The sequence below is a fragment of the Stegodyphus dumicola genome, chromosome 10 (assembly GCF_044657685.1).
Source record: "Stegodyphus dumicola isolate Sdum_Otavi_A_Nest chromosome 10, ASM4465768v1".
NCBI lineage: Eukaryota > Metazoa > Arthropoda > Arachnida > Araneae > Eresidae > Stegodyphus > Stegodyphus dumicola.
Window position 1 is genome coordinate 11,865,188 of NC_140777.1, and position 19,785 is coordinate 11,884,972.

Genomic DNA, 19,785 nt, shown 5'->3' on the forward strand with positions numbered 1-19,785 from the left:
GCAGTTGGTGGCTGAGGAAAATCACGGGATGCCTTTGCAAGCTCATCGGCCTTCTCATTACCAAAATTATTTACATGAGCCGGTATCCATTGTAAGATACAGGGTCTCTGAGCAGCAATGATTTTGTTTGTTAGCTCCAACTACTATTTAAATTTAATTATGTAGTCCTTGATGTTTAGCCTACATTTAAAATTTGAATATGAATGTTACTATAGTTATATTGCTACAAGTGGTGATTGATGTCTGAGAGCACAAGAGGACATGTTAAAAATTATGTTTAAATAAAAGGTTAGTTTCAAACCTTTTCAAGTGCACGTTGTTCTTTTCAAACATGGCGATAATTCGTATAACGTCTGCTATTGTTTGGAACTAGTTTACACTCCAAATGAAAAGTTGCTCGATCTATTAAAATAAAATTTCTCAAGATAATTTTAAATATATCTAAAAACAATCCAAATTAACTATTTCAGAACGTACTTCTAAATATGATTAGACCGAACATGTTGTAATAACTGGTTGTCCTTTTCATTTTTTATAATAAACATTTTCTTCTTTGGATTTCTTTTATAATAAATTCTATTATAATTTACTTTTTAACTTTTCCCATGAACTCTAATGGTCTTTTAATTTTCTATGAAGTGGGAGTGGTGTATGAGTTCTATTCATTTAATTATCTATTGCCTTAAAGTTTTAGAATTTAAAAGACAAGCGATTCTTATGAACATTTTGCATTCCATATTTTATGGGTAATGTGAAGCAAATTGAATAAGAGTTTAACACATTTGTAATAAAAACGACAGGTATAAATTGCAAAATTGGTTTTATTTATAGAATATAACACAGGGTGGAAGCTCTGACAAGAATATTCAGGTATCACAGGTACTAATTTACAAATGTAACATTCTAAACAGTCTTGTTCTAGCACCCACACCTCCTACAACACATATAGCACCCAACATTTACAGCACGTAACAGAAGTAGTGTGATTTTCTCTAATTCATTTCAGTAAGTGGCGAGAAAAACACATGTCGTGAAAAACAAAAAACTTCGTAACGCTATCATAATTTAAGTCCCAAATCTGTTTCATTTGTGAATAAGCAATAGTCCCCAGAATGCCACAGGTGTGGGCTTTGAAGAATTGGCATGAAGAAAATAACTCACGTTCAAAAAAGTGTTAGATACCATCACAAAGAGTTCTAGAAGCATAATAAGTTAGTAATGGAATGCAGCAGAATATGCATTAGTCCTGTCCCAACGAAAATTGCAAGTACGATGTACCTGAGATAAAAAACCCAACGAAAGAGTACACGAAACACAAACCTAAGCCTAGAAACACCAGCCAGAGGTCTGGATGGGCTGCATTTCATCTAAGATGCAATGTTCCAAGTAAAGGAAAAAATTAAATATATCCAATGAGTCCCCTAGAGTAGCTGCAGATGTATTCACCATGTACTCTTATTCCATACCAGATAGTTTTGATTTTCACTATTTAATTATTCTTCTCATCACTCAAGGCCAAAGTACAGTCCGTCCGTTTATTACTGTCATTTCCGATGGAGTACCGTAATATCCTTAACCTCTTAGGGCTGGTCGGCCAATTGAACTGACGTCACCTCCTCTGTTCCTGTACAACAAAGGTGCTGCTCTTTGAATATCTTCTTCGTGCAAGAAGTAGAGTTTGGGATCTCCAGCGTTAATCCTATCGTTGATGTTATAGAAGCTTGGAGCATCTGGACAGGGCACGGAATCTTCAGGATCAGCGCAAGTTAATGTGAGCTGGTTGAAGAGGGTTTGGTTGCCACAAAGGAAGGACCATTGCTGAATGTCCCTTGAACCATCATCTCTCTCGACAGTGTGGCAGACGTGGAAGACTTGGCAGTTGTTGTCTACATCGGCGTAATAGCCATCGTTGGAGCAATAGAATGTTGTTTTAATTGGGCCTACCAAAATATCTGCACCATCAGGGAGGGCATATGCCTCACGCTTTGCTCTCTGGAAAAGAAGAGTTAAATTCTCATTACTTCGCAAGACTACTAATTATATGGAACTAGACATTTCCTAAATATTATAATTTTTATTACAAATTGAAATGGATGACTAAAGACTAATAAGTTATGTGCTGATATTCCTTAAAATCCTGCAAAAAGTCCGAAGGATCTATTAAAATTTTTCAAAGAAATTACACTGAAATATTTTGAATAGACTGACTCTTATAATTGAATGTAAATGAAACGTTAACTTGTTCCCGTATTATAGATCTTGTGCGTTTCATTTGTTATCCCAGAAGGGCTATCAATTTCAAAATGGCATTTTGCGTCCGTTCATTCTTCAAACTGTTGCAACCAAATATTTCCGCCATGTGTTATATTTAAACAAATTAAATAATGAAAAATCTGTATGAATGCAGATTGTGAAAAAATTGTGGCTCCGGTTCTGAAAAAACTACGGTAACTCGAGCCTTCAAATTTTGAATAGTATTCCAACCGAACACGGGCGCTTGGAAGCCTAAATTTTTAATTTCGAATGTGTTTTATTATCTATTTCAAATTTTGTAAATATTTGACGAATTTTTTATTTAAGAACTCAACGATTTCAAAGCGAGCAATGGCAAGGATGTACGAAAAAAAAAAGCATTTTTATATCCAGCGCGCGAGACTGCGTATCAAAAATTCTAAAGATATACTACTTTTAAATTATTTTGTGATATTGCTGTCGAATTGAATTTTCTGTGTTTTAAGCACGAAGAACATGATATTTAATAAATAAAGGTGACACAGGAAAGTTTAAAAACATCCTTTTGGGCGTAATATGAAATCTGACAGCTTTCAGATTTTTTTTTTCTTTTTAAATATTTTCAAATTATGGTTTGGAAGGACAAAATATATTAAAGTGTTGAACTAAGTAATAGTAAAGTGATATTGTAATTAGATTAACTGTAATTTATTGCGTAAGCTTGTAATTCTTTTCTAGTGTAAGCAAAATTCATAGTGATTTTCCATAAGCCATTACATTTCCAGGAATAAAATTTCTTACGAAAGTTCAGAATATATAAAAATTGCTAAGATTGTTAATTTGAATTTGTAGAGTTAAGTGCTTTGATCTGCAGGGTTCTATTATATTACTGCGGAAATAATCCTACAGTTTCCAGCTTTTTATTTTTGAACGCAAATATGCACCAAAATATCGCACAGATATATAATTAAATATAGTTTCAGGGAAATACTCGCAAGGATACTGTTGAGTAAATTCTGCTACTAAAAGTATTGCTTGGAGAATTTTCTCCTTTCAGGCACAGCAAACATTTTAGAATGCATTAGTTAATTGTAATCATTCCGCTTAATTTAGCAGGGAAAGGATTCAGTAACAGCTATACAGGAATAATAATAGAAATACAAGAATATTATAAGTTATACAAGAATAACAATAGTTATACAGGAAAATAATTCAGTTTTACAAGTTCTTTCCAGTTAGAATATTTATTAAAAGTTTTATCCGTAGAAAATTGAGATTAAAGTATAGAAAATAAAACGTATAAAAAGAAGCAAATTGTATTTGATTTAATAACCTAATACCGCCCCCAAAAGAGGCCCAAATTAAAGGTAAATTAATCATTGTTGATCTCATGAAAAAAAGCTGACTTTTCAAAGGGAATCCATATTTTCCCACAAAATCACCATTAATTACGTAAGGCCTTATTTGTGCCTTATGTAAGTTTTTTATATATGTATTAAAACACCTATGTTGTTAAATACATTAATACATATTAAAATTTTTTATACATTATTTATTTAAATATGGATTATATTTTAAACTATATTTAAATGACTATATCAATATATTTAAATGATTGTTCTCTAATAATGTGCCTTTTGACATTTATAGTAACATTTAAATTGTTTTTCAACTATATTTGGAATTATATTTGGAAATATTAAACATATTTTATTTTATATTTACCTTTGGTGCTGCGTATGCTGCAGCTAAAAGCATGGCACCTAAAAAAAATTTTAAAAAAATCCTTTAAAAAAATGTTTAATCTATATTTTGATCTAATGTTAGTTTATAAATTACATTATTATTTTATTGTTCATGAATGATTAATTTACTTACTTAAGATAAGGAGCTTCATGATTACGCCTGGGTTTTAGGAATGGCAACCTGGAACAAAAAACGAAAGTCTCGAAATCATGGAAAAACACATTTTTTTTCAGTAATGGCTTTGTTTACTATATTAGCTAAAACTTATAATTTTCCCAGTTACGTAAAATTTATTATTTTGCATAAAACGTTTGGAAAATTTTAATACTTATTAGTTTTCAAATTTGCGCAAATTTTTGAAAGAAAACGAACTACGGCGGATTTCTTCCAGCAACATTACAGTTTTACTATATGAAAATAATACTTTAAGATTAAGAACGTATCATACCATACTAGACTAAGAATACTATATTTGGTTCATTTATAAGTAGGGAAAAGTATAAAGAGTACTTGGTAACCTAAGAAAAATTAATCAATCTTATAGCCGGAATTCTGAACAGTATTTTCAGACAAAGGAAAAGAAGAAAACGTAAAAACCTGCAGATTGTGGTTTAAACCCTTAAAAATGCCTTTCAAAATTCTTAAACTGTTAAAGAAAGTTCTTTTTTTATTCTTTTACTGAGAAGGAGAAGAAATTTAATTATTTTTGGAATAACTTTATGTCAGGTACATTTAAGTATTTTAAATATCCAGAGTTTTAACGTTTTGTATGAGTCCAAAGAGGCACTTTTCCAAGAAAGACTATTAATTTCGTTATGGCATTTTGCGTCGATTCACGATAAACATTGTTTCCTTTTCAAATTGTTGCCGCCAAATGTGATCGCCCTGTACTATAGTTGAAGAAATTAAATAAGAATTTGCATGAATGTATGTGTGTTTCTCGCATTGTGATAAAACAACGGTACATAGAGACATCAAAATTTGTATAACGGGATCTTCGATGAAATATGGGCAGGTGAAAGCTCTAATTTAAATATGAAATTTGTTTTATTATCGATTTCATATTTTGTAACATTTCAACGAATTTTTGATTAACAAACTAAACAATTTCAAAGCGAGTAATGGCAACACTGTGAGAAAAAAAAACATTTTTATCTCCAGCGAGCGAGATTCTGTATTGGAAATTCTAAAGATATGCTGTTTTTAAAATTATTTTGCGATATTGCTGTTGAACTGAATTTTATGGTTTGAGTACGTAGAACATGATACTTAATAAATAAAGGTAACATTGAAACGCTAGAAAAACGCCTCTTTGTATGTTATTTAAAATATGAAAGCTTTCGGATTATTTTTATTAGAATTTTTTTTTTTTTTTTTTTTTTTTTTTTGAGCAATTTAAAACGAACTACATATAAAAATTTGCTCTTGAAACAAAGTTATGATAAAAAATAATTTTATGCTTTTACCTTTTAAAGGTTAGTTTTTATTTTATTGTGGCAAAGCGCTATAGGGCTATCTCCTTAAGAGGAAGAATGCCTTCGTGGAGGACGTTCTAAGTGAAAGTGGTTTTTTAAAAGGATAGCGGTTTGTGCATTGTTGCATTTCAGCAAACGTTCCATATTAAATTTTCCGAACTGTGCATAAAATACTTCTGAGTAGAATTTTAAACAAATACATATAGTTACAAAGTTACGGGTGAGAGAAGAATTAACTTTTTAGTTTATTTAAGTAAGAAATTACAAAATTCTAATATTCTTTTGAATTAAGATTTCATGAAATTGTGATTGCCTAGATTTCTCTAAACTATTGCAGAATTGCAAGAAATTTTCTTTAACTTTATAACTATGCATTTGTATAAACAGTCAATTACAGTACTACCGACGTCAAAACGTTTAAAATATTACTTTTGAACGTTCTTATATCGGAAGCGCTATAATCTCTCGGTTAAAATTTCCAAATCTTTAATTTCCCTGCTTGCCTCCATGATATCTTTTGAAACCTTTGCTCATAGTTGCCAGAAATTTTCAACTAAATATATAAATACTATGTGTTTACAAAATAACTAGCTGTTATGGCTCAAGGGTAAGCATTTTAGAAATGACCTTTTATTAATTTAGAAATAAATAAAATATAATTTCTAATTTTATTAATTCTAGTTTCTAGTTTTCTAATTTTAGAATTTTTAGAAATTATCATTAGTTAATTTTTTAATGATCTATGTGTGCCAAAAATAAAAAAAAATATTATTTTCTAGGAATATATAATTCCTTTATTCTTAAGTTAGATCATTTTAATTAGACATTATTTTTCTAATTTGGACAAAAAAAAACAGCAAATAAATATTGACTTCTTTATCCATAATCCTGCCCGTAGTACATACCAGAATTTTAAATCGATGGCAAAGAAAGCATTTTATTTTTACTTTATTTAAAATACTTTTATACTACTAAAATACTTATTAAAATAATTTAATTTGAAAATGCTATTAAAATACTTAAAAATAATTTAATTTGAAGATACTCTTATGTTTAACTAATTCCATTTTCCTGCCTCTATTCTTCGGGTATTTACCAACAGAATTATAAAATGGCAACACCAAGTTATTTACAAGCGCTTTTAATTTGAAACAGTAACAAAAAAATATAGAAGTAGAAGCTCGGGGGATGTAAATTTGAAAGAGTTATTTGGATTTAATTTGATGCGCGATTTTACAGTAGAATAAAATAATATTTTGGGTACCAAATATAAGGAGCTTACAGGATGTATGTTTTTGTAAGCTATCAATAAAGAAAAGCATATATAGCCATATAAATGTCTTACCAAATAAATTCTAAAATGTTGTTAAATTTTAATAACAATTACATATACAATATAATCTCTGATAAAAATTGCAAAATGAAGTATAATTTTACAACTAAAAAGGAAATGACTAAGCTTATCGTCTTTAAATAAGGTTTATTTATAAGATTTGTAAAACATTCAGAACAAAGACATATAAATTATGCTTTCTAATGCTGATCTTAATTCTATAAAATGATGCTTCGAGGATATGGGAAATATCCATGTCGTTTGAAATGTTAAATAGATACCAAAGGTCTTAATAAATACTTTAGTACCTTAATATATACCTAAAGTACGCTGATAGAAGAAGATTAATTAAAACTGCAAAACATGCCATGGGTAATTTTTAAGTGAATTCATGTTAAGAACTCATGCCGATACAGATGTTGCAAAATTATTTTGATCACATATCACTGGCTGGAAAAAAAATTGTAAAGCACACAGTTGCACATAGTGAATTTAAAATATAATTTACAAGAGCATAACCCAAAAAGGGATTCGATAAAATGTTTATAATATTATGAGTTAGCAAATTTTAGGTAATAGTACTAAATGGTACATGGTAAAATCGGAGCCATAAGACAAAAAGTTGGCAATATATTACACATTGCAAACCAAAGAATCTCAAAAGTTACATATACATGAAAGATGAATTCTCTATACTAAATTTACAACGTTGTTTTAAAAATTTAAATTAGATTCGGTAAAATTATTCCAAGTAAATGTCCTAAAATATCAAAGTTCTACACTATTGTGGAATTTGAGAATTGCTCAGGCAAATAGGCACAGACATTCTGAAGCTACATTCTGACTCTAGTGGCTGAATGTTGGAGTTAAGATACTCTAAACACTATAATTTCTAAAACAGTGGGAGAGGTGTCTTACCTCTTGTCTTCTTGTTGAGGGTGAGAATGAATAGTGAGAGTTGTTCTCGCTTTTTATACCTCCCGCAGCTGCTTTAATTCTTCACGTGCCACACAAGAGGGTCAACGAGGCCGAACCGTAAATTTTTCATCCAGTGTGGTTGAGAGAGAAAAAAAAAAAAGGATGCAAACCAGCTAATCTTAAAGCGATCAGATGTGCAAATGTGTCCGGAAGAATTGGAACGTAACCTTGTCGCGCGAAATGACCTTTGATCCTCATCAAGCGGGTGATAGATTAAAGATGAGTTACGACATTTGGCATTAATGCTATAAAATCACGTTTGTTTTTTACTAACAAAAATAATTTCAGGCCGGTTAGTGACTTAAGAACAAAAACGCGAAGAAAGAACAGAATTGCGCGCCATCTTTGGTCATGATGTAACTACAGAGAATGATTCTGGAATGAAAAATAAATTTTTAGACTTGAATTGTTTTTAATAAAATCCAAACATCCATATTATTCCTTTCTCGGATGTAAATAACAAGTATGTAGATTTTTTAATAAAAAAATCACCCCACCTGGAATTACCTTTTGACTGAGCTGAAGTAATTCAAAATCACAGATCTTGCGTATTTTCATCCATTTCTGTGCAACAATAATGAGTATTCTTTATAGCATGCGAATGGAAGACCAGCCTGGGGTTCGGAAGATGCATGCGGGCATCAGATTCCACTGAAGAGGACTGTGGTATAACCGAAAGGAGGGAAGGTGGAGCTTGAGATTTTGAAATCGAAAATGAAACCTGGCTGATTAATCTGTATGAAAATAATTGCTGTTATGACATAACATGTTTTTTTTAAACGAGGAGCAGCTAAAAATTTTATTTCAAAAAGCAAGAAAATTCAAAATCAAATTGAAGCTCTTGCAGTTTGTCTTGCATCAAGAACGATACCTCAATTTCCTCTGCCACTTCGGCCGGTTGAAATCTATAGAAGAATTCCAGACTATATTTTATGATTTCAGTTTTACCCCGATTCCTTTTGAAGAAATGACAGTCAGGCTACAGTATATTTGCCATTCCATTCTCAAGTGATAGCATATTTGCCAAGTTTAAGTAAGTGGAGATACTATAGTACGAGTAAATTTAAGGTATTTAAAAAGTAATTTTGTAAATTAAACCTAAAAAACCCAAATAAAAAAATCTCGCCCATTTATGATCACCATATTTTCTGCATGCCTTTTGTATACAATATACAGGAAAAAACTGGACCCATTTCTTGATTATACAGGGTGCGGCAGCGACCATAGTAGAATATTAAAAACACACCATAAGGGAGTAACCGTAATTTATTTATTACCTTTCTTATGTCAATTATTAGTTAAAGGTATGCCATTTACTAATGTGTAAGTCACAGTCCATTGCGTAGATTAATTTTGAATATGATGTCCCTTCTGGACAAAACATTCATCTAGGCGGCGTTGGAAGCTTGGCATAACTCGGAGTAACGTATTCTCTGGGACATTGCCGACGGCAGTTCTCATGCGATCCTTCAACTCAGGAATGGTGGCACAACGGGATCGGAAAACTTCTTGCTTCAGGTGGCCCCCTCATTCCGCGTCTATCCAGAGTCTGTGGTTAAATATCTGTGTGGAAAAAATGGGTTTTACTTCTCTAAATTCATTATTATACAATTATGAAAATGTGCATATAATCGTTCTTATCGTACGCCTATAACTAATGTCCATTGTTTAGTGGTATCAGTTGTACGATGTTTTTTTTTTTTTTTTTTTTTTTTTTTTTTTGTCAAATCGCAGTTTGGGTCCTATGAATGCAACACAAATCAAAAATGTAAACATTGTCAGTTGGAAACATGTCAGTTAAAAAAAAATTCCTACCTATGTAAGAAACAGTAAATATTTGCCACGAATAAAAATTCAGGTGTACACTTTCTGTTTTACGTAATTTGAAATCTGTTTTAAAGTGATATGACCTTTTAAACAAATAGCTAACATTGAGGGCAACAAGAACAGAAGTTTTACGGAATTTTTTTTTTCATTAGATAAATAAGATATACTGTAAGAGAATTTACAGAAATAACTGTATGATTGGAAAATTAATAAATATATATATTATAAAAGCTATTTATATAAAAGGGACTACGTAATATTCTTCGAGCGGCGCGTTTGTCTTTTCTAATGAAATTTCGGAGTTCCTATAATACTCATAAAAACGTAATATGTATTCATTATCAAACCGATTAATAAGACTTTGCAAATGCATAATATGCTAGTTTTTTAACATCCATTTTTTTAAGAAAGCTGCCCTATTTGATAAACGTATATCTATATTGACTGTTGAAAGGACACCAGCTTTGGAGTCAGGGCTTAATTTCTAAGATTAGAAGTGCCGGAGCCCTATGGAAGACCGTCAGCAAAGAGAAACAAGTGTAAATAAATAAATAAATAAACTGACTATTAAACTCATTAATAATTTTTAAATTAAATAGTTAATTATTATCAAATTAATTAATGATCATAAATTGTTATTTCATGAATAATTATTATATAATTAATTATAATTTAATAGATAATTATTAGATAATTAATTATTATTTATTGAAATAATTAAAGATTGAAGTAAATAAATAATTAAAATTAAATAAAATGTAAAGAGATAAATAGAAATCTAATAAGCGATTTTTAATATAATTTTATTGTTAAAATAAAATTTTCGAGATAAAATTTCTACTGAAATTGTTATTCAGTTACATAAAAGAAGTGCCGCAGCCTTCTTATTCAGGGCTCCGGTGTGTTTCAGCTAGAATTATGATTTATTACAAAAATTAGTAAGCACTGCAGCAGAGATCCGGTGGGCTCCGGCTCAATTTAAGCTCTGATCGTAGGGGGAAAAAGTTCTTTTATCATCACAAAAATTAAATATACTTACGGCTGATGAAAATTCCAGGGTGAAACAGAATGAGGGTATGAGAAGGTGGAAACAAAATATGAGAGAAATCTTGGTGAGAGAGAATATTTTCTTTGACCGCGGCTGTCTGCTAATATAATTATAGCCATCAAGCAGAAGTGTGTCAGAGGTAAATTGAGTCCTGAATCTGACTTCTAAGGATGAATATAAAGTTGCTGGTTACAGATTTCGGATCCCCCGTATTTGGTTACATTAGTGGATACTGTGAGAAGACGATGTATAAGACGTGCTTGAGCAGTTTATTTCAGTATTTCACTCTTATTGTACTCGCTGTCACTTAACGCACATTTAAGAACACTAATTTTCCTTCCTGCGAGGATAACTAACTGTAAGCATCGATAACAATACATTAGATACGATGGCATGGCGATAAATTTACGTGTTCCTAAACAAACTCCCCCAAATTTATTGCCCTTCTTAAAGGGAAAGCTTTCCGCATGTGAGTGAGGGGACTTTACTTGAACGTCTCATGTTCTCATGAGTTTGTATTTCTAGGGAAAGAGAGTATTGCAAGGTCTGCTTATTGTTAAACTAAAACCTTAGGAATTCTAATTTTTTCCCCTTTAAATTGTAGTTCAATTTTAAAAAAAGAAGTACCAGAGCTCATCTTATTTAGGGCTCCTGTGCGCTCAGGCTAGAATTGTAATTTATCTTAAAAATTCAGAAGTACCGGAGCCGGCCTCCGGTGGGCTCCGGCTCAATTTAAGCACGGTTTGCAGTGATTTTAATAATGAAGTGCGTTTATATGTGTATAACACCAAACGTAAAATTTTTGAGTTTTTGACGCCTTTCAAAATGCTATTTGGTGAAAGAGTGTCAAACGTTGCTGCCATTTTGAATTATTACCTACCATAATGCACCTTAATCCCTTAACTACTAATGGAACATATCTATCCCAGTTAAAGTTCACAGATCACTGCTGGGTTAAAAATTCCTCAGAACCTCCTGAATGTTGGGATCGTCTTACAATATTTGGAATATCAAGATGCCGCAATGCTCGTTGTACACAAATGAACACAGGGAAAAGAACAAGTATGAGTTTTGCAATGTGTAATGTTGGGTTATTCAATGAATGCTTTACCCTGTAACACACGATGTAAAATCAATTTCATATAATAAAGTTTTTCAGAATAATAGTGTTTATCTATGTCAATCGTTACGTGTGAGACATATATATCCCACCATTAACTATGGCCGGGACATATGTGTCCCAGCCTTTGGCTTGAAAAGCGTTTGTCAAAATATCCCAAATGCACATTACTTATGACAAATTTTATTCACTTGGATAGAAAACGGGATAAATGTTTTTATTTTCAATTCGTAGTCAAGGGCTTAATTAAAGCAAACCTGAAATCCAATTGGAGGTGTATTTGTTTATTAACTCGTTCCTTTTACTCACAGTTCGATTTTTGTAATTTATTAAATAAACGGTATTTGTGCGCAATTTATCATCAGAAACATGTAATGTTTAGCTGCGTATGAAATAGTGCACATTTACAATTATTTTTATGATATAACTTGTATTGAATATGCAAACAAAGACATTAATATTACAATAAAAGAAGGAAAATCAGATTGCATTCCTAAAGAGTAACATTATAAGGTATTTCTCCCACTTCCCTAACGTGCCTTCGTGGTGTAACGGTAGCACGCTGGGCCGGTATTCCAGAGGTCCGTAGTTCGACTCCCGGCGAAGGCGTTTGCTATTTTTCATATTTTTTGGCTTTCAAAGAAAATCCTAATGTCTCAATTTTAAGTCTAAATTAAGATGAGCGAAAACTGAAAAATTATACTTCTGTCTATCTAGCGTTTAGTTTCAGAATCATAACTGCTTAAGAGAGAAATTAGCAATTTATTACAAATTACGTTGTGCGGACATAGGTTGCATGTGTCCCTTTTCCTATGTATATGACTAGTCGTATGTGTGGCCAGTCGCCTAAACAAATGATTATAAAATGGAAAAAAAAATATTTTTAAAAAATCAGAAAGCTTTCATATTTTATATTACGCCCAAAGGGGCACTTTTTAACGTCTTTTGTGTTAGCTTTATTTGTTAAATATTGTCGTCTTCGTACATAAACCCTGAAATTTTATTTAACTGCAATAGCACAAAGTAATTTAAAAAGAGGATATCATTAGACTTTACGATACGCAGTCTTACGCACTGGAGATATTTTTTTTTTCGTACAGTTTTGCCATTGCTCGCTTTAAAATCGTTGAGTTTTTTCATCAAAAATTCGTTAAAGCTTTACAAAATATGAAATACGTAAGAAAAAGAGTATTCCAAATTTCAAGTTTGCGCTTCGAGATGCCCGTATTCGGTTGGAGACGTATGTTTTTCAAAATTCTTTGGATCTAGGTATCGTTGTTTCATCACAGTGCGAGAAACATACATACAATTTATGCAGATTTTTTTTGTTATTTAATTTCTTTAAATATAATACAAGGCGATAATGTTTGGTGGCAGCAACTTGAAAAGTGAAACGCCTTTTATACTGAAACGCCACGAAATGCCAAATCAAAATTTATAACACTTCTGGGCTAATAATGATTCTAATGAGTCCATGTAGCGTCATTTCACAAAAAAAATGTTTACTGTTTCTAATTAAACATCTCATGATTTAAATTTGTTTTTATTTAAATCACTCTGATAATAAAAATGAATTGGATTAACTTGAAAATAAATTGGATATAAAATTGAATTGGATAAAAATGAATTGGATTTGCGCCGGATAATAAAAATTTCGACTTAGGATTGAGACATTAGGATTTTCTTTGGAAGCCAGAAAATATGAAAAATAGCAAACGCCTTCGCCGGGAATCGAACTACGGACCTCTGGAATACCGGCCAGCGTGCTACCGTTTTAAATCGCTTGTTTTTCACGCAGTATGAGAAGGATTCAATATGAAAATTAAATGTTTTATGCTTAATGGCAACACGCTGGCACATGGAAGTTGAAAGTCTTTTACTACAGGCAGTGAGAGAAAATTGTTTTTAAATGAGCAAGTTTGTTGATTCAAATTCAAAAATGACTAACTATCTTATATTTTACCGAGTAGTATTAGTCTGGCGAGCTGGAGATAAATGTTCAATTTTAAGCAGTATTGACGTTGCTCAGCTTCATATCGCTGAGTTTATTTATCGCTCAGCTTCATATCGCTGGCTTCGCTGCCAGCCTTCGTCTGGCTTTAAAATGTACCGGAAAAATGGCTGAAGGAAACACCAAACTTTAAATTTAAAAACTGCGAAGAATTTTACTCAGCAGAACAACTTTATAAAAAAAAGTTATTACGTGTAACAGTATTACAATGAAATAAGCAATATCCCTTACTACAAATATTAATTATCCTAATAAATATATTATTCAACTTTCCTTTGCAAAATCTTAAGAACTCAAATGGTATAATGGAGGTTAAGAACATTGTTTCCTAAAAAAATCTCTCAAAACTTTTCAATATCTTAAAAACAGTGAAATGAGCAATAAATAACATAAAAGAATACAAAAAACAAAAAATACTGAAAAGCAAAGTATAATTAATAGTATTTTATCTTATATTTTCAAAAGAAAAAATTACAATGAAATAAGCTATATCCCTTAATACAAATATTAATTATCCTAATAAAAATATTAACCAACTTTCCGTTGAAGAAAAAAAATCATGCAAAACTTTTCAATATCTTACAAACAGTGAAATAAGCAAAAAAATAACATGAAAGCAACTCAAAAAACATAAAATTCCGCGCAGAATTTTATTCTACAGAACAACTTTATCAAAAAAATCAATATAAATATATATAAAAATGGCAATGAAGTATGACAATCTCTAAAAAAACAGTGACATAAGAAATACGATGAAAAATTGTGGCCAAACCCATATTTCTAAAAGAATGAAACTATTCAAAATGATGCGATTTCATCAAAAATCTATCAACAACAATAAGAAAGGAAAATTGTTGCCAAAATCACATTTTTAAAGATGTGAGATGTGAGAAGTTTACTCGGAAACTTCATTTAAAAATTTTTAAAAATACAAAATATTATCATTTTTCGAAAATTCTTTTTGTAAAAGCAGTCGCAAGAATGAAAGTTTAACGTGTCCAAAAATCAAAGAAAAATAAGTTGTGCATTTATAAAAAGTAAACTTTTTCAGAAAAATTTCCCCTTGAAAAGGTGTTAAGCTCGTTAAAAAGTAAACGTTTTTAGAAAAAATCCCGTTGAAAAGGTGTTAAACCTTTGTTAAATAAATTCGTATTCAATCGATTTATTGAAACACGAAATTTATTTTAAGTTCGTAAAATAGCTAAGAGCCTACATTTCATGACGATGTGAAAATGGAGTGTGTAGAGTAAACTCTCGCTTTCCTATAGCCCATTATGTCTCAAAATGACTCGATTTCGTCACAAAAAATTAAAAAAAAAAATTCGAATTCGAATTTCGTAAAATTCGCTTCGATGTGCACTGGCTCTTGTCTAGATGCACCTCTGTACCGAATTTCGTAGCCGTGGGTATATTAGCTTACGCGCAGCGAAAGGCACACACACACAGACAGACTCTTACTTTTATATGTAGAGATAAGTCCGAAGAAACTTGTGCTTAATAAGCTTAAAATGTAGATATTGTTGCGTAGGGGTTCGTAACAGCTTGAATTCACAAGTTTCACGAAAAGTTAAAATTCTTCTCACAAGAAATAAAACAAAATGCTGAAATTTTTCCACCAAATATTCGTACAATATCACAATCTCACACAGTAGTTATATTTTAAGCTACTAAGCAGTTAAATAGAAGGCAATTCAAATCTCAGAGAAATCTAATCCGATCTTACCGCGAATTCGCTAAAGTCAACAACAGCATATATCTAAAGAACTGAACTGAGATGTTTTTCTCTGGCTTTAATAAGCTTTTTGATCAGTCCCAAGAAGCTTCTTGTAATTTCTCGTGTTTCTGGATAGCAAAAAGCGTACAATTACAGTTACAGCTAACACACAATTGCATTATTTCAATTTAAACCTAAGTTACGAGATATATGTTTATTAAATGCACGTGCTCCTGTATTTTTATTTTTTATGCATGATCGTATGTATGTTTCTCGCATTGTGAAGAAACAAGGGTACCTAGACCCGTCCAGTTTTGAATAACGTAGTCTTCCACCCCGACAATGGGCATCTGGAGCCCGTATTTTTAAATTTCACTTTGTTTTATTATCTGTTTCAAATTTTGTAAAAGTTTAACAACTTTTTGATTAACAAACTCAAAAATTTCAAAGCGAGCAATAGCAAAACTGTACCAAAAAAAAAGAGAACATTTTTATTTCCAGCGCGAGAGACTGTGTATCGGAAATACTGCAGATATGTTCTTCTTAAATTATTTTGTGATATTGCTGTTGAATTGAATTTTATGGCTTAAGTGCCTTGAATATTTTCCCGTAACTCTTTCAGTGCATCTACTCCATTTTTCTATTCCATACGTTTCTGATTTTGGTCCGCAAAAAATATTTGACATTTCCTGTACCAATGTTATGCTTTAAAAAATATTAAATATTCTGCGTCAGATACTGAAATGGAAGACTGCCTGCAACTGTTTAAAAATTTGAATATTTTTTAACTTTCCCCATTTGGTCTCAGAGGGAGAAAGAAGAAAAAGCAACTTTTCTTCTTTCTCATTTTATTATGAAGGTGGGAACAGCATGGCTACATTAATTGTTTAAACACCATGCATCAAATAGTCACCACATAAAAAATTGGAAAGGAAAATTTCAACGTTCTATAGTAATAGTAACTCGTTTTTGAGTTATTCGAGATACATACGTACACATGTACAGAAGGCACCAGAAAACTCTTTTCTGAACCCATTTTAAATTTATTTTGCAATCCGTTTGGAAAAAGAAAAAAAAAAAAAAAAAAACGAAGTGTCCTTTATTCTATCCTTACATACAGATGTCACGCAAAAACATCATTCAGATGCATTCGGTACCATTACATTTATCAGGGTGATGAACATATGCTTAACAGAACAGGGACAAACACACGACGACAACAACGGATACGACAGGCATCAACGTTAGCCATTGCATGTGTTTAACTGCACTTATACAAATGTTCTGCTGACATTGCTCGAAGCTCTGTGTCCAGCTTAAATATCGAAGAAGATATGGATGTTTTTAAAAGCAATTCCTTTTTGTCATCGGAAAATTAAGATACTGTTGAGGCAATCTCCCGTAGAGATGTTGGTAATAGGAGAAAGTGGAAGGAAAACATCCTGGGATCCGTCCTCCAGTATTTTCTCCTTCTAAATTGGATAGACGAAGCTTTCCGTTTCTTATGGGTATAAAATGGGTCGTCCCTGCGGTGTACTCTAGGCAAGGTTTTTGTGATAAGACAACTAAATGAGCGATGCTTTAGTCATAATTCTTAACGAAAGCTGAACCAGACACAGATATTTCTGAAAATGGCACAGATACTTCACTACAGACCTAAAAGTATTATCCTAGCACACTAGTCATCTGGAATTGCTTCCGAGTGTGTGTTTTTATCTGGTAGTGGTATCTTTTAGTTATCGGTTAAGAGTAGTACCTTAGGATGACTATATAGGATATATTTGATCTAGCAGATGAGACTGTCTCCCTGATATCTAGATTTTATTTGGGAAATTGAACACACAATACTGAAATTACTTCCATAAATTTAGGGTATACTGCAGCATAGAATAGAACAATACTGTGTGAGCAAATAATAAAGTATTTAACAAACACGATTACAATACACAACTAGGGCCCACCAGCGGCAGAGCGATAAAGTCGCTGAACACTGGTAGTTCGGTCCGAGTTTCAAATTCCGCGAACGGTTTGGCTGCATGAGCGTTTTCGAGGTTTTGCCCATGTATACGAGCCAGTTTCCCTTAGAAAGTCCTCCACGAAGGCAAACCTTCCTTTAGGCAGATAGGCCTAGTGTGCTTTGCCGTAATTAAATACACCACACCACCGTAATTAAATAAACCAAACCAAACCAAATACAATACACAACAATAACTGTTTAGCAATATAGTATATAGTATATACCTAATAAAAACATAAAGAAATAAATGACAGAATGCATACACATTATTTCATACACATTATGCATTATTTAATAATAGGAGAAAGTGGAAGGAAAACATCCTGGGATCCGTCCTCCAGTATTTTCTCCTTCTAAATTGGATCTATAATTTTGTTATGTATTTAGTCTTATTTAGAATATTATGGGATTAATGGATATAAATGTTTGTGATTATATCAATAGCTTAGTAGTCTGTACTGAGCAGAGCATTAGCTCATAGAGGTTCAGTATTTTAACATGTTGAGTTTAAATATCTTTTTGTACTTTAGATAATTTGACTTTGCGGATTTAATGCCAAACATTGCTCCGTTCTTTTGTAGATAGGAAAGGATTATAGCGGCATCTGGCCCATATCTCGGCTCAGGATGTTGAGTTTTGTTGTATTTTCATTATTTTAGGATGCAAATGTCGGCAGATTCTCATAAACGTAGTGTTATGAGCGTCTGCAACATGTTCAGTAATTCTACAATAGATTCATATAAGCATGTACAATATATTCAATGATTTACGTTACATTTAAAAAATATATCAATATTTTGTTGAAATATTTTTTTTTTAAATTTCGAATCTAATTCACTGCGTGAGTAAATTTGTAAAGGTACTATTAGTCTACATTAACCAGTTATTTATAATTTCAGCCTTTACTGTAATTTATCTTTTCCGTTCCCTCATCAGAAATGCAAATAATCAGAGAGTACGTCTCTCGAGCTCACATTACTTTAGTTCTGCCATTCTTGTTAAGCTTATAATTATTCAGCTTTGCGTTATTTGCTGCCAACATTTAAATCGTTACGCCGGTTAGAATTTTGGTCCAACTTCGACGATGATGATGCCGTGTTTATGACAAAGTGCAATTATATAACTCCGAAGCTGGCAACCTCGGCAGTTCTATCAGTATAAAGTAGGTCCACTGGATCTTCGATGCCGATGTTAAACAGTCTGGCCTGGACTGCTGGGCAGCTGAAGATGGGATGGCGAGACAGTTAGATGTCATCTGGGCAATGAGGACAAATGTTGGTGTAACTAACGCTGTCCGTCTGCAGAAATCCTCATCCCTTTTAAGAGATTTGTCCTAAGTCTGGTTATGATAATCGATATGGCTCTGTCACAGTTCAATGTCGGGATGGAGTTTCCTTTAACTTGACCGGTTAGTCGTTGGCTGGCAACTGCATTGGCATCAACGAGGGTTAGGCAGTTGGATGGCTGAGGAGAATCACGGGAAGCCTTTGCGAGCTCATCGGCCTTCTCATTACCAAAAATATTTACATGCGCCGGTATCCACTGTAAGATGCAGGATCTTTGGGCTGCAATGATTTTGTTTGTGAGCTCCAACTTCGATTTAAATTTAATTATGTAGTCTATGACGTTTAGAATACGTTTACAATTTGAATATGAATGTTACTATAGTTATATTGCTACAAGCGGTGATTGATGTCTGGGAGCACAAGTGCCTCTAGGTTAAAAATTATGTTTAAATAAAAGGTTAGTTTCAAACCTCTTCAAGTGAGTGTTCTTTTCAAACATAGCGATAATTCGTATAACGTCTGTTATTATTTGAAACTAAATTACACTACCAAAGAAAACCAAACTGTGTAATTCATATTTAAAATCGAAGTTGCTCGGTCTATTAAAATAAAATTTCTCAAGATAATTTTAAATATATCTAGAAACAATCCAAATTCACTATTTCAGAACGTACTTCTAAATATTTAGACCTAACACGTTGTAATAAATGTTATCCTTTTCATTTTTTATAATAAACATTTTCTTCTTTGGATTTCTTTTTTAATAAATTCTATTATAATTTACTTTTTAACTTTTCCCATAAATTCTAATTGTCTTTTAATTTTCTATGAAGTGGGAATGGTGTATGAGTTCTATTCATTTAATTATTTATTGCCTTAAAAGTTTTAGAATGTAAAAGACAAGCGGTTCTTAAGAACATTTTGCATTCGATATTTTATAGATAATGTGAAGCAAACTGAATAAGAGTTTAACACATTTATAATAAAAACGACACGTA

General features: G+C 31.9%; 1 protein-coding gene across 1 annotated transcript; it reads right to left on the reverse strand.

Annotated features, from left to right (window-relative positions):
* Positions 1-803: 803 nt before the first annotated feature.
* On the reverse strand, positions 804-7,728 carry LOC146994899 (uncharacterized). The gene is made up of 4 exons (XM_085824626.1): positions 7,705-7,728; positions 4,111-4,158; positions 3,958-3,995; positions 804-1,992 (listed from the first exon to the last, which is right to left on the reverse strand). Exons 2-4 carry the CDS (start codon positions 4,127-4,129, stop codon positions 1,573-1,575), a joined length of 477 nt encoding a protein of 158 aa, XP_085680752.1. The 5' UTR covers positions 4,130-4,158; positions 7,705-7,728; the 3' UTR covers positions 804-1,572.
* Between the last annotated feature and the right edge of the window lie 12,057 nt (positions 7,729-19,785).